This window comes from Drosophila innubila (genome assembly GCF_004354385.1).
Source record: "Drosophila innubila isolate TH190305 chromosome 3L unlocalized genomic scaffold, UK_Dinn_1.0 0_D_3L, whole genome shotgun sequence".
NCBI lineage: Eukaryota > Metazoa > Arthropoda > Insecta > Diptera > Drosophilidae > Drosophila > Drosophila innubila.
In genome coordinates, this window is record NW_022995376.1 from 18,641,500 (window position 1) to 18,665,199 (window position 23,700).

The 23,700-nt window shown below is 39.5% G+C and overlaps 7 protein-coding genes across 13 annotated transcripts; 4 read left to right on the plus strand and 3 right to left on the minus strand.

Moving 5' to 3' along the window:
- Positions 1–79: 79 nt before the first annotated feature.
- Positions 80–2,205, plus strand: LOC117786265 (eukaryotic translation initiation factor 3 subunit L). Its single transcript, XM_034624424.1, has 4 exons — positions 80–231; positions 379–857; positions 914–1,886; positions 1,951–2,205. Exons 1-4 carry the CDS (start codon positions 202–204, stop codon positions 2,083–2,085), a joined length of 1,617 nt encoding a protein of 538 aa, XP_034480315.1. The 5' UTR covers positions 80–201; the 3' UTR covers positions 2,086–2,205.
- Positions 2,206–2,280: 75 nt separating this feature from the next.
- On the minus strand, positions 2,281–6,400 carry LOC117786266 (rho GTPase-activating protein 68F). Of its 4 annotated transcripts, none has more exons than XM_034624427.1 (6): positions 6,358–6,400; positions 5,146–5,236; positions 4,293–4,415; positions 4,181–4,216; positions 3,915–4,110; positions 2,281–3,849 (listed from the first exon to the last, which is right to left on the minus strand). In XM_034624427.1, exons 2-6 carry the CDS (start codon positions 5,180–5,182, stop codon positions 2,844–2,846), a joined length of 1,398 nt encoding a protein of 465 aa, XP_034480318.1. In that variant the 5' UTR covers positions 5,183–5,236; positions 6,358–6,400; the 3' UTR covers positions 2,281–2,843. The 4 variants fall into 4 exon arrangements, with proteins under 4 accessions (XP_034480318.1, XP_034480317.1, XP_034480319.1 ...); XM_034624426.1 differs by having other exon boundaries at positions 6,270–6,396; XM_034624428.1 differs by lacking the exon at positions 6,358–6,400 and adding an exon at positions 5,965–6,058.
- A 468-nt stretch (positions 6,401–6,868) lies between these two features.
- Positions 6,869–7,742, plus strand: LOC117786370 (NADH dehydrogenase [ubiquinone] 1 beta subcomplex subunit 5, mitochondrial). Its single transcript, XM_034624583.1, has 4 exons — positions 6,869–6,953; positions 7,052–7,281; positions 7,344–7,450; positions 7,509–7,742. Exons 1-4 carry the CDS (start codon positions 6,869–6,871, stop codon positions 7,645–7,647), a joined length of 561 nt encoding a protein of 186 aa, XP_034480474.1. The 3' UTR covers positions 7,648–7,742.
- LOC117786371 (autophagy protein 12-like) lies at positions 7,689–8,396 on the minus strand. The gene is made up of 3 exons (XM_034624584.1): positions 8,212–8,396; positions 8,014–8,150; positions 7,689–7,958 (listed from the first exon to the last, which is right to left on the minus strand). The coding sequence occupies exons 1-3, from the start codon at positions 8,291–8,293 to the stop codon at positions 7,836–7,838; spliced, it is 342 nt and encodes a 113-aa protein (XP_034480475.1). The 5' UTR covers positions 8,294–8,396; the 3' UTR covers positions 7,689–7,835.
- A 64-nt stretch (positions 8,397–8,460) lies between these two features.
- On the plus strand, positions 8,461–11,436 carry LOC117786373 (protein KRI1 homolog). Its single transcript, XM_034624585.1, has 4 exons — positions 8,461–8,686; positions 8,748–10,246; positions 10,307–10,470; positions 10,535–11,436. The coding sequence occupies exons 1-4, from the start codon at positions 8,572–8,574 to the stop codon at positions 11,289–11,291; spliced, it is 2,535 nt and encodes an 844-aa protein (XP_034480476.1). The 5' UTR covers positions 8,461–8,571; the 3' UTR covers positions 11,292–11,436.
- LOC117786374 (differentially expressed in FDCP 8 homolog) lies at positions 11,374–13,009 on the minus strand. The gene is made up of 2 exons (XM_034624586.1): positions 12,227–13,009; positions 11,374–12,173 (listed from the first exon to the last, which is right to left on the minus strand). Exons 1-2 carry the CDS (start codon positions 12,921–12,923, stop codon positions 11,437–11,439), a joined length of 1,434 nt encoding a protein of 477 aa, XP_034480477.1. The 5' UTR covers positions 12,924–13,009; the 3' UTR covers positions 11,374–11,436.
- A 420-nt stretch (positions 13,010–13,429) lies between these two features.
- LOC117789172 (zinc transporter foi) lies at positions 13,430–22,548 on the plus strand. Of its 4 annotated transcripts, none has more exons than XM_034628247.1 (6): positions 13,430–13,929; positions 18,972–19,497; positions 19,563–19,887; positions 19,943–20,112; positions 20,241–21,257; positions 21,321–22,548. In XM_034628247.1, the coding sequence occupies exons 2-6, from the start codon at positions 19,093–19,095 to the stop codon at positions 21,489–21,491; spliced, it is 2,088 nt and encodes a 695-aa protein (XP_034484138.1). In that variant the 5' UTR covers positions 13,430–13,929; positions 18,972–19,092; the 3' UTR covers positions 21,492–22,548. The 4 variants fall into 4 exon arrangements, with proteins under 4 accessions (XP_034484138.1, XP_034484136.1, XP_034484137.1 ...); XM_034628245.1 differs by lacking the exon at positions 13,430–13,929 and adding an exon at positions 16,548–16,623; XM_034628246.1 differs by lacking the exon at positions 13,430–13,929 and adding an exon at positions 16,551–16,800.
- The last annotated feature ends 1,152 nt before the right edge of the window (positions 22,549–23,700 follow it).

Consider the following 23,700-nt stretch of genomic DNA (forward strand, 5'->3'; position numbering starts at 1 on the left):
TTTTTATTAAATTAGAACAAGTTGCCAGATCGAAAAATTTTGTAGGGTGGCAGCCTCAATTAGAACAAGTTGCCAGATCGGAATATTCGACAAGATTGAGTACCCTTTCTGCTACGCCAGAAAAAATTGTTGGCGTGTTTTGTCAGACGTTGCAAAGTAATTTGGTTTTTCTGTGAAGCAAACGAATAATAAATATTAAAAATGTACGGCGGTGAAGATTTTGGCAATACGGTGAGTGTTTGCAATTTAATTACAATGCCGCGACGCGAATATTGTCTAAAATCGCAAGTCAGAGATATGAAAAAACATAACCCAACTTTCGGTTGTGCCCGCTAACGTCAACAATAGAAAAAAGTATAAATAATTCGTATATTTCAGGACTTTTACGATGATTATGCGCACACCGGTGATCCACAACTGGATTTGGAGTACGAGCGTAACTACTACGCCAACCGCATGCCGGAGAATGTCAAGTTCTTTCTCATGAACTTTTGCCAGGCAATCAAGGAGGGGAATCTCTATGACATACAGAACATGTATGAGAATACATTCCCGCAGATCAGCGATCACCACTTTGATAAGAGTGCCTGGCCGGAGGAGCAGGAGGTTGGCGCCATTGTAGACAACGATAAGGTGTTTCTGATACTCTACAAGGAGCTGTACTATCGTCACATCCACGCCCGCATTCCTGGCGGTCCCAAGCTGGAGCAGCGCATCAACTCATTCTTCAACTATTGCGATTTCTTCAATTTGATCATTTCGGCTCAGAATCCCGTGATGCTTGAACTGCCCGACATCTGGTTGTGGGAGCTTGTCGATGAATTTGTCTACCAGTTCCAGAACTTTGCGCAGTATCGGTAAGCAGGATGTCATTAAATTATTAAATTAAATATAATCTGTAATCTCATTGTAGTGCACGTTTGACCGACAAGTCGCAGGACGAAATTCAACAGCTGTGTGTGAACCACAGCAATGTTTGGAGCATTCTGTGCATTCTGAACGTGTTGCATTCGTTGGTTGACATCTCCAACATCAAGAAGCAGCTGGAAGCCATCTCGCAGAGCGTTGACCCGCAAACCGTCGCCGGTGACTTTGGCAAACTGGGCTTCTACAAGATGTTGGGCTACTTCTCGCTGGTCGGTCTGTTGCGTGTGCACTCCCTGCTGGGAGACTACTACCAGGCCATCAAGGTGCTGGAACCCATTGAGATCCACAAAAAATCTGCCTACTCGCACATACCCGCCTGCCAGATATCCACGTCGTATTATGTCGGATTCGCCTACATGATGATGCGCCGTTACGCCGATGCCATTAGGACCTTCTCAGACATCCTGCTGTACATTCAGCGCACCAAGCAGCTGTACAGCACTCGCTCTTATCAGAACGATCAAATCAACAAACAGGCCGAACAGATGTATCACTTGCTGGCCATTTGCCTGGTGTTGCATCCTCAGTGCATTGATGAGTCCATTCAGCAAGTTTTACGCGAGAAGAACTACCATGACGCCATGTTTAAGATGCAGTGCGGTGATTTGGATGTGTTCAAGTCATTCTTTGTGTTTGCATGTCCACGATTTGTTAGCCCCTGCCCCCCAGCCGCCGATGCACCCATGGAGGATTACGTCAAGGACCCAATGGAGCACCAGTTGCTCGTTTTCATGGATGAAGTACGCCAGCAAAAGGATCTGCCTACCACCCGTTCGTATCTGAAGCTCTACACCACATTGCCGTTGACCAAACTGGCCTCCTTCATCGATCCCAATGCAAGCGATGATGATGTGTCGAAGCTGCTTATTCGTTTGCTCTGCTTTAAACACAAGATGCGCAATTTGGTCTGGAGCAAGGGATCCAGTGGCCTCGAGGGCAGCTTCAAGTCTGGCTCTGAGGTAAGTTGTACACGCAAACAGCATTAACTCGAAGTATTACTAATTGGTTTATTTTAATTTGTAGCTCGATTTCTACATTGATGATGATATGATCCACATTGCTGACACAAAGGTCTCACATCGTTACGGTGATTTCTTTGTGCGTAAAATTATGAAGTTCAACGACCTGAATCGCAAGCTAAAGAGCATCAACATTTAAACGCATAAATCAATTACTTTGTAAACGTTCTTGAACTATTTAATATTCCATCTTGGACTCTTTTGTTTTGACACCAATAAAAACACAAAATGCGCCGCAAAAAGGCAGCGAGAGGTCGAATCGAATCTGTAATATTTAATCTTAAAAATTGCATTGTTTATTACCAAGTTGTGCAGAATGAAAACAAGCTCTGAGTATTGAGATATTAACATTTACTTTATTTTTTAACAATACCGTTTTGTTATATAAAATTTGTATTACTATAAGGAAATTCAATAATCTACACTTATCATGTTTGTGAAATCTCTACAAATCCAATAGATGATCTGCCAGATGATCGCATTTGCGAATTCAGCAGCATCTTACATATAGTATTAGTTTGGAATGTGCGTTTTTTTTTTTGTATAAATAACATGTTATCATATCGTATTCGTTTCTCAGTTATCTCTTTTAAAAAACAAAGTAAAAAAAATTTCTTTGGTAAATTAACAGATTCTTGCTGGAAATGAGTTAAAGAAGTTTAAGGAGAGAGTATATAGTAAAAAGGTGACGAGTTAGTTAAAATAGGCGCAGAGAGTAGAACCTTACACACAGTTACAAGATTAAATAAAGAAATTAAAATTTCAACTTAAGATTAGTACACTTTATACACGAAACAACGCTTGCGCTTTTCACTGTGCTCACTTAGCGGGCTTAAGGCTAACACTTAATGAAACAATTTACAAATTACGGACTTGATTGTGGAGTCATCGCGATCGCTAATCGACGCTTACAGTACGCTGGTTAACGTCGATCAGATAAATGGCTTTGTGATTTTGCAGCACAAAGTCGACAAATGCATTGATAGGTGCAATCTCCTCTAGTGAAGTGCTATTGCGGCCAGACCACAAGAAGTTCGGACCAAAGACAATCGCCAGATTTGAGGAGGTCATCTTATTTAGGTCCGCACAGTCGACGACGCGCACCAGAAAGTCGACTATATATTTGAACAGCTCATAGTTCTCTTCGGGCAGTTTTTCGCGTATCAGCTGGGTGACGTTCCGGGAACGCTCCTCCTTGGGCCAATCTAGAAACTTGGTCACATCATCGTACAGCTCAAAGGTTAGCAACGGTTCGGTCAGATCCCGCAGGAAACTCTTAAGTAAGCCCGCAATCACATGGACATTGACACTACTGAGATCCACATCCTCACCGCGATTGACACGGTCCTTTAGAGCCATAATCTCAGCATGATTGCCGGAGCGACGAAAGATGCCCTCTGTATCAATGACACCCGTGATGGAGAGCGAGTCCACGCACTTGCGCACAATGGGCGGTATGGAGTTGAGGCATGGACTGTGCATAACGATGAATTTCAAGGAAACGCCAAACTGCATCGTCGGCCGCCCATTGGGGTTTGCTGCCTGCGGTACACGACTGCGACTTGGATTCTGTTTATCGTCAAAGTCACAAATGGTGTCGGGCAGCTTGAGCTTGTTCAGGCCCAGCGCCTGACGCAGCTCATCGAGGCTGGAGATGTACACTAGCTTTTTGCGAAACTTGTCGCTGATAAATGGGCTAAAGAAGTTCCAGATGACACGGATGAACCACGTCGGATGCACCACATACAGAGTCTTTAGATTCTTGCGAAAGTCGCGATCCAGCTCTTTGTACGAGTTCCACAGGAACTGCGCCGACGGCTTCTTATCGTCCTTAAGTCCCTGATGAAAATACACGAAAATGTAATCGTTCTTCACATAGGGTTCAATCTCTTTGATGATTTGTCTACAAAATGAAAACATAAAACCGTTTAGCTGGTGACCTTTAAAAAGAGTTACTTTTAAACATACCGCACAAATCCTTCCAGCTGCGATTTTTCGGGAAAGCGCGAGGCGTAAATGCCAATAATAGGACGTCCTTGTTTATCTGTGCCCAAGAAATCACATGTGTTCTTGATCGCCTGAAAGTTTTCGGACTGCTCACACAGCTGGTCCTCGAAATCTTCGTCTAAGGGATTGACGGTTTCTTCGTGCTCAAGTTCGGAATCTGCAAGAACGTTGCAACATTTAAACTATTCCCTATCCAGCAGATACCCACCAAGTTTCATTTCACTTACCATCGGCTAGAACAAAATCACCGACCATAACATCTTCTATGAATAAAGTGAATCAAGTGTTTAGTCAGTGTTTAACTTTCATTGTATGTATGTTAATTATTATAATTCTTACCCTGGGGCGCTGGGGTCAATAGCTCTGTATCATCAAACTCCAGCTTTGGTTCGCAGTCATGCAAATCGGATAAACTTGGCAGCGGCTCCTCAGAATTACCCACAATCGAGCTTATGGCGGGGCCTTGATTATGCGAATATTTTGGATTGCGTGAGAGAAATGAAAATGTATTAATCTCTTAGGTTTTCTTAGGGAATGATATAAATTTCAAAAGTTAATCTTACAAGTATAATGCTTTTCACTTAAGTATTTTGACGGCCTTAGGCAACAAGTTAGTTCGGATTTGTGTATTGAGTAAGTGAATAAACATGAATCAGAAAGAATTTGATGAGTTATCGGGCTTACAGGTAATTGTTTCTTATCGAATGCAATTAATTACATATTTACAAAGAGATTTATAAAGAGAAGAGAGAGAGAGATGGAGCGAACAAAGAGAGTAATGTTTTTTTGTTTTTTTTTTGTTATTTCTAAGCCACACAACATATACAAAAGTTAAACAACAAACAATTGCAACAACAGCAGCTACCGATTATGCATGTATTTGTTTTACTCATTCATTAGCCATATATGTACAGACATATATACATAATTATATAAAGTTGATAATCGTCTAAGGTAGTAGGCATAATATTTGAATTGGGTTAGTAGCACAACTTGAATACCATCATAAGCAAAGTGAGGGGGGCTGTTAAAAGTTAGTCTAAAGCAAGGCAATAATTGTTTACAGTTACTTTTAATTCTTAAGCGATCGCAAAAAGCATTCAACGCAAACGAAACCCAAAACAAAAACAAAAACAAATTTAAATGCAGTTACACTAAAATAACGGCCAAACTGTTAGACAGCCGGTCTTACCTGGTAATCGCGTTGGAAAACGTGAATTGGCATCCATTGCCCTAGAGACGAGTGAGTCGCTGTCGCTGTGCAAATAGGCTGATAAAAACAACTGGAAAGAAAGGAGAGGAAACAAAAGTTACATTTTGAATACATTAGCTAAAATTGGGTATTGATGACGTCACTTTTGTTAGAGACTTTGACAACGTTCACCCAAAACGACAAAAAAAAAACAAGCTTGTTTTCTTGCTCTTCTTATCGCTTGCCGTTGTTGCTTCTATTGCTACAGTGCTAACCATTGTGTAGCTACAGCTAGCTATTTCCTCTTAATATTTAAATCATAACTTTTATCACCTGATTTATTCCATTATTTTATGATTTGTTCAACGCTGATTCATATTCAACTTTATCGCTTATGCGACACAACAGCAACAGCAAGAACAAGTATAGAGCTAAGCAACGATTTATTTACTTATTGAATGGCAATAGGTTATTTCTTGCTTATATCGGACACGGCAATTGGTAAAGTTCAAGTCAAGCCAGGCCAAAAACTAAAAGCTAGCACGCAACGCGCAGAGTATAAGAGAGAGAGAGAGAGAGAGGAGGGAGAATGGCGGCGACGCCTACGCCCACCACCAAAACAAACTACAGTATTTGCATATATATACATACATACACATACAAGTTACTGACACATCGACTAACGTTTAAAGTTGCTCTTTAGAATAGTTAGAATTTCTTGTAGAACTACCACTCACTAATTTATAACATTTTATATTATTTATCGAAAGCTCATATCTGTGTATGTACTATTAGAAGACAGTTACATTATGTACATACTTAGTACATAAAGAGGAAGTATGAGTTTGCAATCTTTGTTTTCTCGCACAAGACACAATAATTTATTAAGCACAAAACGATATCAGCAGTGAAAAAAGTTGTTATTAAGGAACTGCGCATTTTCTGACAGCACAACCACACATATTCTATTATTTACTTTATTTTTGTCAATGAGCTTTTTTTTATCAGTTGTCTGTACAACGGCAATTGATATTCTTTAAGAGTCTACGATGTCTGCAAATTATTAATATTAATACTTATTTGCAGATTACTTTCATTAACATTTATTTTTTTAATCAAATTACCTATGTCTCTTTCAGTTTCTTTTTTTATATTAACAAATTGCGTTTTTTGATGCCAGACGAAAAAACTTTGTGTTTAGCTTCTGCTTACCGGTATTGCCACCCTACAGAATTTTCCGATCTGGCAACTTGTTCTTGTTTAATAAAAAAAAGTTTAATTGCAACTACGAAAATGGCACTAAATTGAAATATTTTTAAGCTGGAATTTTTTAAATTTTTGCAGAATTTTTGTTAGTATTTTGTCGATTTTTTGATATTTTATTTAATTAAATTTTTAACTTCTCTCCCCTTGGGTTGACGAGCTTCAAACATTCATTAAAATTTATATATATTTTTTTATGAATTCGAATTTTAAATTTTCATCAAAATGTATTTTAAAATTTGCATAAACTTTTTAGCTAAAACCCAGTTGTATTTCAATTTATTATCGAAATAACTCTGTAGTTGCGCCAGTACAGGGCTGGAAGTTGTAATATCGATACAAGTAATCGAAAATTTTGATGGGGCAAAACAAAAAACATTTTCCAGCCCTGAACTGACCGACTGTTCACGTTATTTTTTGGGTATAAATCAGTAAATAGCGTAAATTTAACAAAAAAAAAATGGTTGGCTGGAGCCGTTTGCTGCTGCCAGCTGCGCAATTTGCCAAGAATCGTGCAGTGCTGTTAACGCCTGCCTGCAGGAATGGTAAGAGCAACTGATACTATTTAAACAAACTGTAAACAGAGCCCACATTACGCAACCACAACCAATAATAAATTCTTTATTATTGACAACTTTTGCAGCTCTAGCGCAGCAACTGCGTCGAATGGGCGGTGATCATGGACACCATCACATGACCATAAAGCCATCGCGCTTCCAATGGGACAAGTTCAAGGATCTGATGCACTTTTACGTAATGATTGGCGTCATACCTATCACAGCACTGGTCTTCTACTCCAATATCTTCGTGGGACCTGCGCAGCTCTCTGAAATTCCCGAGGGTTACGAGCCCAAGCATTGGGAATACGAGAAGGTGCGGTTAAATTAATCGATGGAGTCGGCTAAACATAATACATATCTTTTTTGTCCTTTCAGAACCCAATTTCCAGGTTTATTGCGCGGTACATTTTGACCTCACAGCAACAGGAATACGAGAAGGCGTGTCACAACCTTTTCGAGGAGAATGAGAAGGCGCAAATTCGGTAAGATTTGCAAAATAACCTATTTAAATTAAAACTTAATGTTCTTTGTTGCTTATAGCCAACTCGAGGATGAAGTTCGTCGCAAAATGTCTGAGCGCAACGATTATCAAGCCTATTACTACCGCCCAACAGTTGCTAAATATCACAGAGTATCCAAAGAGGCTGCCGATGAACTGGAGGCTCTGCGTGGCGACTAATCAAATGGCCCAAAATAAACTCTTGATTTCAATTTATTTGTTTTCAAATAGACTTAATTAAGAACCTCGAATTGAGGAAATAAAAATGTGAAATTTATTATGTTTTCGGCGTCAGCTCCATACAATTAAATAACATAAACATTAACGTAGACAAATAAATACTTAGATGTAGTCCAATGCGTATTGATTTAGCCCCACGCCTGATTCTTGCAGTAATAGAGAACCAATTTACCATTCGTCCCATGGCAATCGTACAGGTTTTTTATTATCTGATCTGGAGCAGGTGCAAATGTTTGGTTTACATATAGAAACTGCAAGGAAAGCTAAATGAAAATACTGCTGAAAACAAATTTTGAGACGACTTACAATTTGTTCATTGGAGTCCAGCTTTAGGTATTTGTGTATAAACTTTTGAATCCAACTGACAGTTTTATTGGGATCCACCGTCCACGTACGTTTCTTTATTATGGGCACATTACCAGTAGCATTTAACAAAATGCAAACTAAAAACAAAAAAAGCAATTAAATTGTATTGATGGTGGTGGGTAATGAACTTTTTCTTACTTTTGGTTGCATCCTTGTCGGTGGGTGTTGTGGAGGTAATTGATGTTGAAGCAGTTGCTTGGGCTTCCTCAGTATCCGTCATATTCTTGGAATGTTTTCAGTTACGTTATTTATTCTTTATTTTGACAACTATTATTTATTATCTCTGCATTAGCACCCTTTGTTGTTTTTGTCAGCTGAATAGTGTTGGGTAAACACCGCTCATTTCTCGGACGTTGTTAGCACTGTATCTGGTCAATTGGACTAAAATGGTACGACTTGCCAGATCGGACATTTTTTGGATTGGGCAACTTTAGTGTTGACTAGACATCGCACGTGTAGTTTGTTTCATTATCAATTAAGGGAAACAATTAATTTATAATGAGCAAGTTATTTGATGGTTCTGACGATGATGCGGATGATCTGCAGATATCCACAAACCAGGACTATGCCAAGTCGTTCAATAGCTTGCGCAAAAAAGAGTTGCTTCAGAAATGTAAGCACACTTCAACCTATGGAAAGAAATTTCAATGATTCGCTAATAAATTGTTTTGTAGATAAAGACCGTGGTCTGGACGTGTCGGAGTCGGAGCTGGACAGTGACAGCGAGTCGTCGGAAGAGGAGGAAGTAGATGTTAAATTTGATCAGGAGTTTTTCAAAACACTAGCATCATTGAAAAGCAAAGATCCTCGTATTTATGACAAGGAGACGCGATTCTTTGACGCTGCCGACGGCGATGAAAGTGACAGCGAGGAGGAAGGATCACCAAAAAAGAAACCCAGCAAGGCCAAGCCTGTGACATTAAAGGACTATGAACGAAAGGTTATACTGGAGCACAATGGAAAATTTGAGAGTTCTGACGATGAGAAAGAGGCGGAGGAAGAATTTCAACGTGCCCAATCTCCTACAGCAGTGGAGGAGGAGCAGCGACTGAAAGCAGAGTTTAAGAACGTTATGGAGCAGGAGGACGATGGGGAAGATGAAGAATTCGGTGGCATCTTTAAGAAACGCACCAAAACCAAGGCACAAACAGACGCCGAGGAGGCTGACTTTGCTAAGTGGCTGGCCGGCAAGCAGGCAGACGAAAGCATTGAGCCCAGTGCACAGCAGCAGTTGGCTCCTCTCAAGCAGTACTGGAATAGCAGCAAGCTGACCCAGGGCGAGAGCTTTCTACGCGATTATATACTAAATAAAGGATATGCTAATACAGATGCATCCGAAATTCCTACCTATGATGAAATCGTAGGTGACAATGCGCCACTCTCAGATGATGAACAAGAGCTGGAGAAGCAAGCCGAGTTCGAACAGAAGTACAACTTTCGTTTCGAAGAGCCAGATGCGGATTTCATCAAGCGTTATCCTCGAACCATCGAGCAGTCGATTCGTCGTTCTGACGATAAACGCAAGGAGAAACGCAAGGAGGTAAAGGAGCGCAAGCAGCATGAGAAGGAGCAGAAAATGAAGGAACTGGATCTGATCAAGGATATGAGGAAGAAGGAAATAGAGGAAAAGATTCGCAAGCTAAAGGCCGTCACTGGTAACGATGAATTGGGCTTCAGAGACGATGAGCTCGATGAGGATTTCGATCCTGAAGCACATGACCGACGCATGCAGGAACTTTTCAACGATGATTACTACAATGTGGACGAAGGGGAGGAGAAGCCCGAGTGTCCCTCGGATATCGAAGAATTGGCCATTGAGGACTGGGACAACTATGATCCACGTCAAAGCAATGACGCCGATGAAGATGGACACTGCGAAGACGATGATTTTAACATGGACTGTGACTACGATCCAGCTTCATCCAAACAGCAGCTGCAACAGGAACTGATTGAGAATACGCGCAGTCGGAAGGGTCGCAAAGGAAGACGCAATCGATTCATGGAAATGATAAAGGCAGAAAAGCCAGCCTTCGATCCCGAGGATGAGCAGACCTATGGCGACTATATTGATGAATATTATCAACTGGACTATGAGGACATTGTGGGGGATCAGCCATGTCGCTTCAAATATGTGGAGACTACGCCCAATGATTTTGGACTAACTATTGAGGAGGTGAATAATCTTTAATAGCATTTTACTAGTTCGTTAGCTAAGTTTTCTATCTGCTTACAGATCTTGCTGGCTAAAAACAAGGAATTAAATCAGTGGGCCAGCTTAAAGAAGGCTGTACAGAACCGTCCAGAATATGTGGAGAAAAAGGAGCAGCGATTATACAAAATGAAAGCGAAGAACGAAGATCTCAAGCGCAAGATTTTCAAAAGTCTGTACGGTGATCCGTAAGTAAATGACAGAATATCCAATCTAGTATTGTCTTAATTCAATTCCTTAACTCATTTGCAGCTCTGACGACGAAGAGCAAACAGAGGAACCAAACGAAACAAAACCGGCTGTAAATGAACAAGCTGCAGTTCCGGTGGCAGGCGAAAATTCCACAGAGACTCTCTCCAAGTCCAAGAGGAAACGTCTAAAGCGCAAAGCAGCAGCTGCAGCAGCAGGATCAAGCGCTCCAGCATCTTCTTCCACCACATTAAGCGCTCCAGTCACGATAACCAACGGAAATGAGGAAAAAAATAATGCAGAAAATTCGGATAAGCCAACAAAGCAGCAGGATTCAGCATTGAAAGATGCACCGACACCGGCCAAGAAGAAAAAGGTGGAGAAAGTGCAGCCACCTGCGAAAAAGGAAGCGGAAAAGGGAAACACCAAAAATCCTTTTGCCAAGAAGCAATTTCCCAACAAAAATGTTGCAAATCCAAAGGAAGCTGGACCCAATCCATTTAACAAACAAAATATGCCGAAGCCGGGTCCAGTTGGAGTCACTTCAGGAGCGAATCCCTTTAAGAATGCAGGCAATAAATCCCAAACACCTCGACGAGAAGGAGGTGACTTTAAACCACGTCCTAAACGCGACTTCAAAGGGAAAGGCAAGCCGAACAATTCAAATCCGAATGAATCACGTCCTAAACGCGACTTCAAAGGGAAAGGCAAGCCGAACAATTCAAATCCAAATGGCATCACTGACGATCGTCTCAAAGCCTATGGCATTAATCCACGCAAGTTTCACAATCGCCAGAAGTATGGTAAAAAGGAGCAGTGAGATTACAAGGACAGGAGCATATACTATATACTATATAAATAAAATGTATTTAATAGTCGAGTCGGTCTTATGTATATACATATTAAAAACAATGTTACACAGATACGAGTTTAAAAACAAAGATAATTTAAAGTGATCGGCTGTACTATGTAGTTGTATCCGTCGGCTGCACTGCATCGGAGGATTCGTTGGCACTGTTAGCATTTTCATTGTCCGTTTGCCTGCTCGTCGAGCGATCCAGCTGCAATCGACGCTCCTGGATTCGCACGCACTTGGGGCAGATCATGTTCTTGCGGGTCAAGCAGACGCGATGGTAAATCGAGTTACATTGATCGCATTTGATGCAACCATCGTCGAAGGGGAAGATGACCTCGTTGTTGCTGCAAATCTCACAGATATAGGCCTTAGCCAGGCACATGTCACAGGCACGTATGTGGGCGCCAAAGACTCTGAAGACACTCTGCAGGAAATCGGCTAAGGCACCCGACTCAACTTGAATGAGATCCCTAAGTGAGTAGAACTCATTGGACTGCGCCAAATGACGGCGACCGCCCAGTTGTTGGTCCACAATCTTCTGCTCCACGGCGATCTTGCAGGCGGCCAGATAGTGCCGCATGTGCACTAAGTTCTGCCTTAATTTCTTGACGGCGCATAGCTTCTCGAGAAACACAAACAACTTGGGATTTTCCTCCTCCAGTCGAATGAGTGGCTTGTCTAGGAACAGCTGAATCTCCTGCAGGCCAGTGCGCGACACTCTGCGCGGTGTAAAATCCCAGTTGTGTACTATTCTGGCTGGAACTATGAAGCTATCGTTCCAGTGGCATGATGGACAGTAGTAAAGGCCTCGGTAATCACACAGGCGGGGCTCAATCCAAGAGTTCTCTGCAACGAAGTGATGTGAGTCGGTTGTAAGTTGGATAATCCACAGTACTTACTGAAATTCAGCAACGTTGAGCACTCGGCACATTTGTAGCGCTGCTCGGAAAGTCCAATCTCTGGACAGATTTCGGAGATGGGATACTGACGTTCCGAGGCAAGGACATGGGCACATACACGCTGTACACTGTCGATGCACTTTTGATGCACCAGATAACTGCAGTCACTACATATGTAGGCAGCCTGAACAACCCGCCAAATAATTCCCGTACAGTAATCACAATAATAACGCTTAGCAGCTGCTTGCAAACGATTGCGTGTGCTGGGATAATGTGGCACAAAGTGGTGTCCAACCACAGATTTGATGGCACTCATCAATACCACATCGTCGCCAACATGCGCCTGGGCTTCCTCCAGCTCCTGGAGCGAGTATCGCAAGTCGATTAAATGACGCACCAGCCATCGACGCTCCTCGCTGCATTCATCGCTCAACAGCACCAAATCCCGGCAATGGGCAATGGCAGCCTGCAGGTCTTGGATATTTGCATCCGAGGTGAAGATTAGACGCCACTGTTCCTTCACCAGCGATGCGGGAATAGGCAACGCCTTGTAATCCGAGTGCTGAGGAGCGCTCTCCTCGGATCCAGATGTGCACGACTGCGAGTGCAGATAGCTGGATGCCGTTGATGCACTGTCATTGACAAATTGCGCAACAGCGCCTGGCAAGCTAGTGAGACTGTCGCGCCAAGAGCTCATTTTGGGCACGTACAACTCGATTACTTCAATTTACATATGAAATTTGCGTTTTGTCTTTGTTTGCCTTGGGCTGGTGCTGCCACCTGGCAGGTTAAAATTGCCCTTTATTTGAATGTTGCCAGACAGTGCTTTCTGATTTTTTAAGCCATTGTAGCAATTGTTGTTGTAGAGGAGAAATAGCTGTTTCTCTGGCTAGAAATAATTTTTACGTGTACTTTTGCATCGTTTTAGGATAAATACTAAAACATAGCTGAATATATATTTAATTAGCCAGTTAGCTAAGAATAGCCAGAACTAGCTACAAAATAGCTTAGTTGACAACAGTGATTGTTATTTCAGTTAACACCCGCCATGCACCACTGTTAGCTTAACATAACAGGCAGTCTTTAACGTTAATGTTATTTTAGTTAACATACCCATTCGAGTACAACTTTGTGATTGCCACTGTTAACTTAAGTTAACAGCTTCTCTCGACGCTTCGTTTGGCATGTGAATGCATTATATAAGAAGAAGCAGTTATATTTTTTTTATAATTGCGAATTATTGTTGGAGCGTGCGTGCAATTTTGGGAATCGGCATTCAATTAACTATATATATTGCTGGTGTTCTTGAAGCGCCATAAATTAGCCTGTACACTGAGGTATTGTGCGCGACAACGTGTTGGTGCTATTTTGGTGCTGGATTTTCCTCTCATTCAATCTATCGCCCAGCCGCCGACGCCGCAAGCTATAAAGCTGTCTTAAATGTTAAATTCTATGTGAAAAGAAGATCATTGTAGCGCAATCAACACTAGCCGTTATCTCGCAGTCAGAGTGCTAAATACATTGTTGCGCCTGCTGCACCCACTCCAACGACTTGAAAATCATCTATAAATGATTGGAAATACCCTCTGCTCTGTGCGTAGTAGATAATTACGCTAATCGAGTTCAAATATATTATAAAATTGATGAATATATACATTTGAACTGAAATCAATTTTAATAGCGATATAACTAACTGTAGACAGGTGAGTTCATAAACCATACTGCAAACGACCGCATTTTTCTGCAAGCATACATATTTATGAATGTGTTTGTGTGATTGTGAACATCGTGTGTAGGCTGTGTGTGTGAATGCTTGTTTATATGCGGCCTGCTACTAACTTTTGCTATGCTCTTTGGCTAGTTTCGTTGTGATTCTCTTTTCGCACCATCAATGACAGCAACGAGTGTGTGCAGTCGCCCCATTCCTCTCTTCCATTCATCACTTATGTATGCATGTATTTATAGCGCTCGCCGCAGTCCATGTGCGATGGGATTCTTTTTCCTCATTTTGACACTCTAATGTGTGCGTGTATTTTCATATACATTTGGTCAAGAAAGTGTTTTGACAAAATCAAAAATGTACACTAATTCTCTAGCAACAGAAATATATAAACTATAGATATTTATTTTATTATAACTTTAATCGAATTTGACTAATTTTAAAAATAAATTAGTCAAACATTGGAATTTTTAATTTGTCAACACATTTTCTGGACTAACTGTATGTGTGTGCCTATACATAAATGTATATGTATAGACAAGTTTTATTCGATGCTTTTTAATTTGCTGTAAAATATAGTTCACACTTTTTAGGCCAACAGAAATATTGGTTTAATTGCACAAAAACAAAACATGTATAAGTATCTAAAAATTGGTATTTATTTGTATATCTTATCATAGATTATTTCACTAATTTGGTCAAATCTTTCTTGTGTGGGTGTTTTATTAAAATGCATAGACTCATAAAAATACTTATAGATAACCTACATACATATACGTAATACGTATACATACATACGTATCGGTGCTTATCGCCAACGACACATATATCAACATGTGTTTTACTTTTATTTCAAGTTGTTTAGAATACATAAAGGTACAAATTTATGGTTTGTATAATTAAAGAGTTTGAGTTTTATCAATTGGCAATGGTCATGGAGTTGGCAATATATCATAATCAGAACACATCGCAGCTGCGAGTGCTATAAACAATTAATTGGCCACGCAAGTGACTGTGGATGCAACGAACTGAATTATTCCATGACATGCAATCAAAATGAAACATTTTATCTGTTACTCTTTAGTCTGTCCTCGCCTCCTTCTTTCAAAATGAGGAAGTGAAACATTGCAAGGCGATTACAGCATGATTCAATTTATGTAGCCCTTCAATATCACTAACTATGTTTATTAGTACGATTACATACTGCATACAGTGGGGCATAGATAATTTCGTACACACAAAAGTTTTTCAATTGCAAAGATCGTTGCTCGCATTTCTACCTGCTGACAATTCCAGGTAATTTGACACTGTAAGATATCTACTGTGAACCACTGTAAATCTGTTTGTACAAGTATGTATATCGGTTTGCGTATGTTCGGCAGTAGCATATTAAACTATAGACCATCGTAATTTACTGCTTGCTATGAGTACAGCGTCGTCGTCAACGGACATGAGAAGGTCACCATTGGACAGCTACGATAGAGGTAGAGGTATAGGTAGAGCCATAGCCCAGAGACGGGAACGTGACTGACTGACCGGTTAAATGAACTTGTAAATCTCTCTCATATCCAGAAATTCACATCTTCCCCGTCACATGTTTCGGCTTTGCTTTTGTGTACAGAACTCTTAACTGAAATTTCATGTTGAACTCCACATTTTTTTTTTTGTTATCGCTGGCCAACTATTTTGTTGTGTCATCGACTTTTATGTGAAACGATTCCAAAAAGCGGCAGCCATTTTGAGTGTATGTATATATTTGCTTATCGCTGTCGAGGCTTTACGTATGAAATTTCAGTTTTGGAGAATGCTCAAATTGGAGATTCAACGTTAAAATAGCACATGAGTCAGCACTGGGGTTTATTGCCACCAATGTCGAGGGTTCGGGTTGCCTTCGTGTGCAAAATTTAGGTATTTCGTCAGCACAACAACACGATCAGCATAGATCTTTATGATATTTAGAAAACTGGTATACTGAACCCACAGACAAACATAAGTATGTATATCTAAACAAACTATAAGCCTTGTAAAGGGGTCCATTTTTTGTAGATATAAAACGAAATATCAGAACAGATAACAGAAAAAAGCTGTGGGCTAAACTTATGATAAATTATCTTGAAATAATAAAGAGTTGTGAAAAAACTCTGTTTCTCTTTTTCTTTGCGACAAATAATTGTAAACAAAAAGACTCTTTTATATGTATTCTATGCATACTAACGATCTTACAATTCTTTCATAACTGACCAATCTGAACAATTGAAGACATGATAATCTTGCGATTTATAAGATGAGCATAATCCTCATATTAATATCGTAGAAAGCTTTTTGTATTACTCAATATTTCCGACTTGAACTCTGCTTTTTATTGCAACTATAACATTAATTTTATAATCATCATTTAGTATTGATATCGTAATGTAAGGTGCCACAAGGGTCCAGTGCAACACGCCCCGTTCCAATTTCGATACTATAGTCGAAAGATAATCGCACGGAACTGGGTGCGACGACACCTTTTATTTTTTTAACAGATCGACAAACGCGACCCACACAATACGATAATCGACAACAAAATAATGTAATACGAAAAACTTGACTATAAAACCAGCTGAAAGCAACGCGCGCTGTTCAGTTTTGTTGAGGTATCTGGATAACGCGCGTTCGGAGCACGTCTAACACTTTGGTGGGTGGTTCAGTGGTGCGAGTAATGCGAGTAGTGCCAGCTTGTGTTGGACTAAATCTCCATAAGTTCCACTCAATCGTGTGGTGTTTGCGCGCCAAGCCGAAACTAAAATATTTAATGCTGATAAAACCTGCAAAGAATATTCGATAAAATTGATAACCAAAGGCAAACCGACTTGTTAGTTTAGCCTGTTTTTCGCTCAGTGCTTTATTATGTGTGATTTCATGAAAATCATGCAAACTGAATTTAAATGAGGCTTGATTACGACAAAACGATTGGCGGTCAGCACTTGACCAATTGACTCAGTTATTGTCTACTTGATTGGAAACAGCAAATTGAACAATTACAAAAAAAAAAAAAAAAAAAAAAAAAAACGAAATCAAAGTAAATCAAATCGTCTGCTGTGAGAAAAATGTTTAAGGCGACTTTTAAAAATTTTTGGGTGAAATTTGATTGATTTTTATTGCCAGATAATTAAGTTCTTTGATTGAGGCATAACTGAAGTCAGCTTGGCAACAAGTTGTGTGACTATATCAACCTTTCACCTTCAAGCGTGTTATGCGGTGTACTCAGTGTCCTTGCCAATGCCAAAGTGCAATGCCAATGGCAGGCACCGCCCACTTCCTGTGTGACCTTCACACGCCCAACTTTATGCAACACCACGAGAGGCAAACGATGACGTTTCGCTTCGTTTCGATTTGCGTTTATTAGGTCGATGATAACTTGGCAAATGCGTAGGCGAAGCCACCTCCTATTTTTGTTTTTTGCACCTTGTTCAATATTTGCCACCCACGCGAAAACCACGCAAAACTATTGCCCCTCCCCTCCTCAACCCCAGTTAGTCTCTTTAGTCGTAAATATTTTGGCTAAAGTTTTATCAATAATTGGTTTGCCCGCTCGTTGCAGGAGGAATTCAAAATAATTGCCCGGTAGCTCATTCAGTGCGCAATTGCAAAATTGTTCAAATCACAACAGTAACAATCAATTGCAACAACAACAAGAACAATAACAACAATATTATCAATTGCAATAACAAAGCAATTTTCAGTGCGATTTAGGGGAACATTATTGTTGTCTTTCACTTTTGCCACGCGCCATTTGCGGTTGCAGCGTCAACTGGTGACGTCGTGGTTAACTTTTGGCATACACCCAGACTAACTAGGCATATAAACAGGTACTCAAGTAATTGTTTTGACAAAATACAAAATTAGCATACAATTTTAAGAAAAATATTTTTAAAAAAAATTAAATTATCAAGTTTAACTACATATTTTTAAAATAAATATAAGAATGTTATACTTTGTCAATACATTTACTTGAACAACTGTATACAAGTCCTAGTATCATTTACGTAATCTTTGCAATGGTAATTAGCTTTTTAACGAGTTCTTACACTGCTTCTAGAAACAAATCTGCGAGTTGTTCAACAAATCAAACACAACTTAGGTTTTTACTTGTAGCATGTAATTAGTGAAGATACTAACTGTTGTATAACAATAATAAAAGTTGGGTTTAACTTTAAATATTAAATAAATATGGGAATTATTTATTAAAGTATTTACTTTATTTACTTTTTCAATATTATAGTTCTATATCCTACTAAAAAATGTAATAAACTAAAAAAAGCGTATGAAACCGTAAAAAATATAAATAAACGATATTGTAGAAAAATGGTATTACAAAACTAAAAAAATTAACTTAAAATTTTAATAAAAAGCGGAGTTATAATTTTAATGTAATAGTAAATAGCTAGTAAGCTAAAATTAATAAATGTTTATTCATGTGACAAGTTATTTACATTTTAATGTTTAGTAAACATATCTCCTCAATTACTTCAACTATTGTCAGTTTTAAATTTATTTAATGCGGTATTGTTCTAATAAAGCCAAATATTAAGAATGTTTGTACAACTCCTACATTTATTTGAAATCCGATATAAAGCGATTATTAAACTGGTTTATGAACCGTTTCATATCTATTTTAAATTGATTGATTGACTGTTGCTTAAGCCAAAAAAAAACTTCGTTTTTTTTAAAAACTTGCCAACAAGAAATGCAACTGAAACTCACCTTTTATGGGGCAACTGAAAATTGAGTGGCCGAGTCGGCAAAAAGCAAACTATGACCGTATTTGGTGGCATCAAGTGGCCGCCAAATGAACTTGAACTTCCGCCTGTTGTTGTTAATGTTTGTTGTTTAAGTATTGTATTTTAGTTATGCAATCTCGAATTTGTAATTGCGATCGGCACATGCGTATTGAGTGTGGGGGTTTTACAGAGTCGTCCAACACGCTTCACTGAACCGTCCAAAAGTTGGCTAATTCCGTTTCGCCTTTTCGTTCCATTGCAGATCTAACAAAGCGCGCGAATTGTTGAATATATAATGAGCAGAGTGGCCCACAACAGCGTACAATAAGCCAAAACACAAGAGAGAGCAGCTAAAGCAGGAGAGGATCAGTGAAGAAAGCAAAATGGCGCGTCACATAATGGCCGTGTGTGTGGTGTGTCTGCTGTGCGCCCAGCGGTTACACTGCCAGGATCACATCGCAGACCTGCTGGCCACGCAACGCACAGAGGTGAAGCTTAATGCTCAAGTTTATGGAAATCTGAGTCCCTCCAGTGAAAGAACCACCGATCAAAGGCAGTTGGCCGATGAGGATGATACCCAAAATTACAGCACAAGTCCGCCTTACAGGAGACAAAAGCGCCATGCGGGTCACGACCATGAGCATGGCGCCTCTTCACATACCCATCTCCCACAGATCACCCAGTACTACCTGGAGCAGCTTATGCCGGATCATATGCTCAATGTCAGCAGATTTCAGAGCATGCTCCAACAGCTTGGACTGCAGCAACTTGTCAGCAGCAATGGCAGCGTGAGTCTTACAAAAACTACAAATCGGAATATACTCTGTATATTAAAAAAACATTTTTCTTGCAGTGTGTGGCAGCTGATCGGCTGGTGCATCATGTACAACCTCATCATCCTGGCCATCACAGCGAACATGCTGCTGAGCAGCCACTGCTGTTGACCAATTGCACGCTGTTCCCCAATACCTCCAGCACAAACATTTCCTGCGCACCACTAGACAGCTCGTCAGAGATACAGAAACAAGCAACTTATGAACTCAGCGATAAGGATTTGCTACACCTCTGTCCTATTCTGTTGCACGAGCTGACAACCGGCAGCGGTGGCTGCATCGAACCAGCAACTCTCGACGAAATTGACACCTACGAATTACAGCAGAGGGATGACATCTTTTATGGTACTTAATTATCTATCTTTGCATCCAATATGAGACTTACATTTACTTTTTGCAGTCTGGGTGTATGCCTTCTTTTCGGTGTTTGCCTGTGGCCTCTTGGGCCTCGTGGGCGTGGCCATTATACCATTTATGGGATCACGCTATTACAAGCACATTATTCAGTATCTGGTGTCGCTGGCTGTGGGAACAATGACGGGAGATGCACTGCTGCATTTGTTGCCCCATGTAAGTATGATATCTATGTACATAATCATTTAATGAATCAGGCTAAAAATATTAGAAATAAAAGTACATTTTAAATCTTGTGCCTAAAAATTAATTAAATTAATAACTAACATATTTCAATCTTTTAGTCGCTGGCCGGACAGGATGAGCAAGGAATGATCATGAAGGGCTTGGGCTGTTTGGGCGGTATCCTTTTCTTCTATGTCACGGAGCACACACTGACTATGATTTCGGAGTGGCGCAAGAGTGTTGAGAAGAAGGAACCAAAGAAGCCATCACGCGCCAAAGTCATGCGTGATCCAGATTCCTCGGTGAACAACTCTGTGGCGGGTGACAGGATGTGCAAGCAGAAGTACAGCTCGTATCCATATTGTTATGATGAGATCACAATGAACAATAAGCAGGATGTTTGGATGCATTTGCCCGATGAGACGCCTTCTGCTGTGGCTGCAACGGCAGCAGCAGCTGCTGGAGCTGGTGGCGATGCAACTTCCGGAGAGTGCAGCAATCGGCGCTGTGACAAGATGGAACACGAAGGCTCAACTGAAGCTGCAGCACAATCGTTGCTCTCCACTTCTCATAATAACTATGCAGAAATGAATAATCATCACCACAACCATAATAATCATCAGCAACAGCATCAGGATAGCAACAATACGGCGACCACAGAACTGGATAGCAACCCAACATCAGCCAATGGAGGAAAGGAGAAGAATGATCATGTCACAGTCATTTTGAGGGAGCATGAATCTTCCCATCACGGACACAGCCATCGCCATGGACACGTGCATTCGCCTCCCGAAACGCTCAGCGCGGTTGCCTGGATGATTATTATGGGCGATGGACTGCATAACTTCACCGATGGCATGGCCATTGGAGCTGCATTCGCCGAGAACATTGCCGGTGGTTTCTCCACATCCCTGGCTGTCTTTTGTCACGAACTGCCGCACGAACTCGGTGACTTTGCCATTCTTATGAAGGCGGGCATGTCGGTCAAATCGGCTGTCTACTACAATCTGTTAACGGGCGTGCTCAGTTTCATCGGAATGATCTTTGGCATTATATTTGGGCAGTCTCAGGATGTTGCTCAATGGATGTTCGCTGTGGCGGCAGGTCTCTTTATCTACATTGCGCTGGTCGATATGGTGAGTTCTGGATGTTACTAAGTATTTTATTTAATTTCATAACAAACTTGTTATCATTTGCAGATGCCAGAGATTTCTGCTGCTCACAAGTCGCTTACACAGTTCATGTTGCAAATAATTGGAATGTTCAGTGGCGTTATTATAATGCTGCTTATTGCCTTATATGAGGGACAATTGATGAACGCATTTGGCTCAAAGCCGCCCAGTGCGGTACATCATCAGCACGTGCACTAAACGAGGATCAACTGATGAGAACGAGTCCAGCAGAGAATCTTGTAGCGTATTATGTGTATTTTTTCGATAATAGGTTTTTTATCTTGTATAATTGTAGAAGTTATGTTAATTAATTTACCTCAACCCGACTCACACACACACACACACACAATCACACCCAACATACATACAAGTAACCAGACCGCAAGTCACGCAATAAGAGTCGCATTTGTTAAACAGTTTATGAAACACACTTATACACATTTGTTAACTGCCACTGAAGCAAATTGTCAGCAAATTGATATTGTTCCTAATTCTTTCAAACCCAATTTGCTTTCGTTTTGGAATCGGTTTGATTCATTTAAATATACACAGGTACATACACCTACACATACATGTCTAATGTAAGAAGCGTTCAATGTGCATAAGCTATAAAGTGATTATGAATTTAAAAACCATAAAGAAGCAAGAGATGCATTTGCTTTAAAAACATGAAAACAATAACAACAACAGCAACAACAACAACTTCAACAATTAATGAAAACAATAACAGAATTGAAAGAAACCTTGCACTGATGAAAATGATAGAGATAAGTTAAAAATGCAAACATTTATGGCATAAGCCTTATCGTATATACTAAAGAAAAACAATCTTACATTTACGATTTGCAATTTAATATTGTAGCGTGTATATAAACGACAATTATATACAAATAGTTTTTTGTATTTCGTAGTCTGTAGGTTGCGCACGTTTATTTCACGTCAGATTAAGAAATAACATTCTAAAAAGTATAAAACTAATCAACAACAAAACCCAAAAAAAAATAATTCAAACCCTACTGCACGCTTTTGTAAAACACATAAACACACTCATATATTATTTTGGCAGTACTTAACATCATGTTTGTACTACAATTCAAAGATTACGAAATTTAATGAAACTTAATTTATTATTATATCGTAGTACGATTAATTAAGGCATGCTCATATTACCTCCCTTTTTGCACCTACGTTTAATTATGATTTTTTGTAATAAACCAGGTTTAAATATATAATACACATAGACTTATGTTTTGCATGAAGCTATTTTGTGTTTTATTCTTTGTTTAAGACAAGGACCACAATTAAGAATTAGTTTTAACTAAATAAATCATTTTGAAGGAAATATGTTACAGTAACATGAAATGTACCAAACTTCCTATTTAACTCGTAATTGGCGATACGATTTTATTTTAATAGGTATTTACGAAATAATACCTATTAAATAATATAATAATAAAATTGAAAATTAAGAAATATTTTGTATTATTATTTCAAAAGTGACATATACGAGTTATTTCGTTATTTCATTAAAAAAAATAAAAGTTAAATTGAACCAAGTGGTGTATTACGGAAATGTAAAATATTCTTGTCCTTCAAGGACGAATATTGGGGTTCTTACTATTTGTCCTTGAATTTTAAGGATCCTACTATTTGTCCTTAAAGGTAATTTAATTTAATTATTGTTTTTTCGTATCTTTTAAATGAAAGTTTGGAAATATTTGATAGATTGCAATTTATATTTTAAAACTTATAACAGGCTTAAGCCGTATCAAAATACGCACACCTAATTACACACACGCACACACACAACTAAACGTAAGTGATTGTGATTGAAATTGAGTAACTAACATTTGTAAAATAGTGCGAGCGTAGGAAATACTCTCACAGACAGGCTAATTACGACGATTATCACCCACATGAGCTCAGCAACTAACAATATGTTGTAATGCCCACACTATATGCTAACGAGGCAGTAAAACCTACTTAATTAGACCTAAGCTCTACACTAAATCACAACATAATACACATACTATGACTATGATATAAAAAACTTTTTTGAAAAAAAAAACTACTTTGGTGATATCAAGCAAAAGGCAATTGAAACGAAATAAAATATACGAGTATAATAATAAAATTAAGTCTTAAGCACTAGAGCCTGATTGAGTTCATTCTGAACAAACAATTATTGATTAATTTCAGGTTCTAGTAATGCATATTTTTTGCCATATTTTTAGTTAATTTTTCCTACCGTAAAAAATAAACACTATTTAGAACATCAGAATAAATGTTTCCACTTCATACAAATTCATAAAAACGACTCTTTTATTTCTGCGCGCGTAAACTTTCCCACTGTTGCAATCGATAAGGTTTTCGATAATTTATTGTTATTTATTTGAGCGGGCAACTT

Bases quoted from the DNA above. Each gene is read 5' to 3' on its own strand.
- LOC117786265 (XM_034624424.1), top strand. From the start codon at position 202: ATGTACGGCGGTGAAGATTTTGGCAATACG. The intron at 232-378 runs GTGAGTGTTTGC...CGTATATTTCAG, and splicing joins GTGAAGATTTTGGCAATACG to GACTTTTACGATGATTATGC. The intron at 1,887-1,950 runs GTAAGTTGTACA...TTTAATTTGTAG, and splicing joins GCTTCAAGTCTGGCTCTGAG to CTCGATTTCTACATTGATGA.
- LOC117786266 (XM_034624427.1), bottom strand. From the start codon at position 5,182: ATGGATGCCAATTCACGTTTTCCAACGCGATTACCAG. The intron at 4,416-5,145 runs GTAAGACCGGCT...CGCATAATCAAG, and splicing joins TTTTCCAACGCGATTACCAG to GCCCCGCCATAAGCTCGATT. The intron at 3,850-3,914 runs GTATGTTTAAAA...TTCATTTTGTAG, and splicing joins CAGCTGGAAGGATTTGTGCG to ACAAATCATCAAAGAGATTG.
- LOC117786370 (XM_034624583.1), top strand. From the start codon at position 6,869: ATGGTTGGCTGGAGCCGTTTGCTGCTGCCAGCTGCGCAATTTGCCAAG. The intron at 6,954-7,051 runs GTAAGAGCAACT...CAACTTTTGCAG, and splicing joins AACGCCTGCCTGCAGGAATG to CTCTAGCGCAGCAACTGCGT. The intron at 7,451-7,508 runs GTAAGATTTGCA...TGTTGCTTATAG, and splicing joins AATGAGAAGGCGCAAATTCG to CCAACTCGAGGATGAAGTTC.
- LOC117786371 (XM_034624584.1), bottom strand. From the start codon at position 8,293: ATGACGGATACTGAGGAAGCCCAAGCAACTGCTTCAACATCAATTACC. The intron at 8,151-8,211 runs GTAAGAAAAAGT...TTTTGTTTTTAG, and splicing joins CGACAAGGATGCAACCAAAA to TTTGCATTTTGTTAAATGCT. The intron at 7,959-8,013 runs GTAAGTCGTCTC...CTTTCCTTGCAG, and splicing joins TGGACTCCAATGAACAAATT to TTTCTATATGTAAACCAAAC.
- LOC117786373 (XM_034624585.1), top strand. From the start codon at position 8,572: ATGAGCAAGTTATTTGATGGTTCTGACGATGATGCGGATGATCTGCAG. The intron at 10,247-10,306 runs GTGAATAATCTT...ATCTGCTTACAG, and splicing joins TTGGACTAACTATTGAGGAG to ATCTTGCTGGCTAAAAACAA. The intron at 10,471-10,534 runs GTAAGTAAATGA...ACTCATTTGCAG, and splicing joins AAAAGTCTGTACGGTGATCC to CTCTGACGACGAAGAGCAAA.
- LOC117786374 (XM_034624586.1), bottom strand. From the start codon at position 12,923: ATGAGCTCTTGGCGCGACAGTCTCACTAGCTTGCCAGGCGCTGTTGCG. The intron at 12,174-12,226 runs GTAAGTACTGTG...ACTTCGTTGCAG, and splicing joins CTCAACGTTGCTGAATTTCA to AGAACTCTTGGATTGAGCCC.
- LOC117789172 (XM_034628247.1), top strand. From the start codon at position 19,093: ATGGCGCGTCACATAATGGCCGTGTGTGTGGTGTGTCTGCTGTGCGCC. The intron at 20,113-20,240 runs GTAAGTATGATA...TCAATCTTTTAG, and splicing joins TGCTGCATTTGTTGCCCCAT to TCGCTGGCCGGACAGGATGA. The intron at 21,258-21,320 runs GTGAGTTCTGGA...TATCATTTGCAG, and splicing joins ACATTGCGCTGGTCGATATG to ATGCCAGAGATTTCTGCTGC.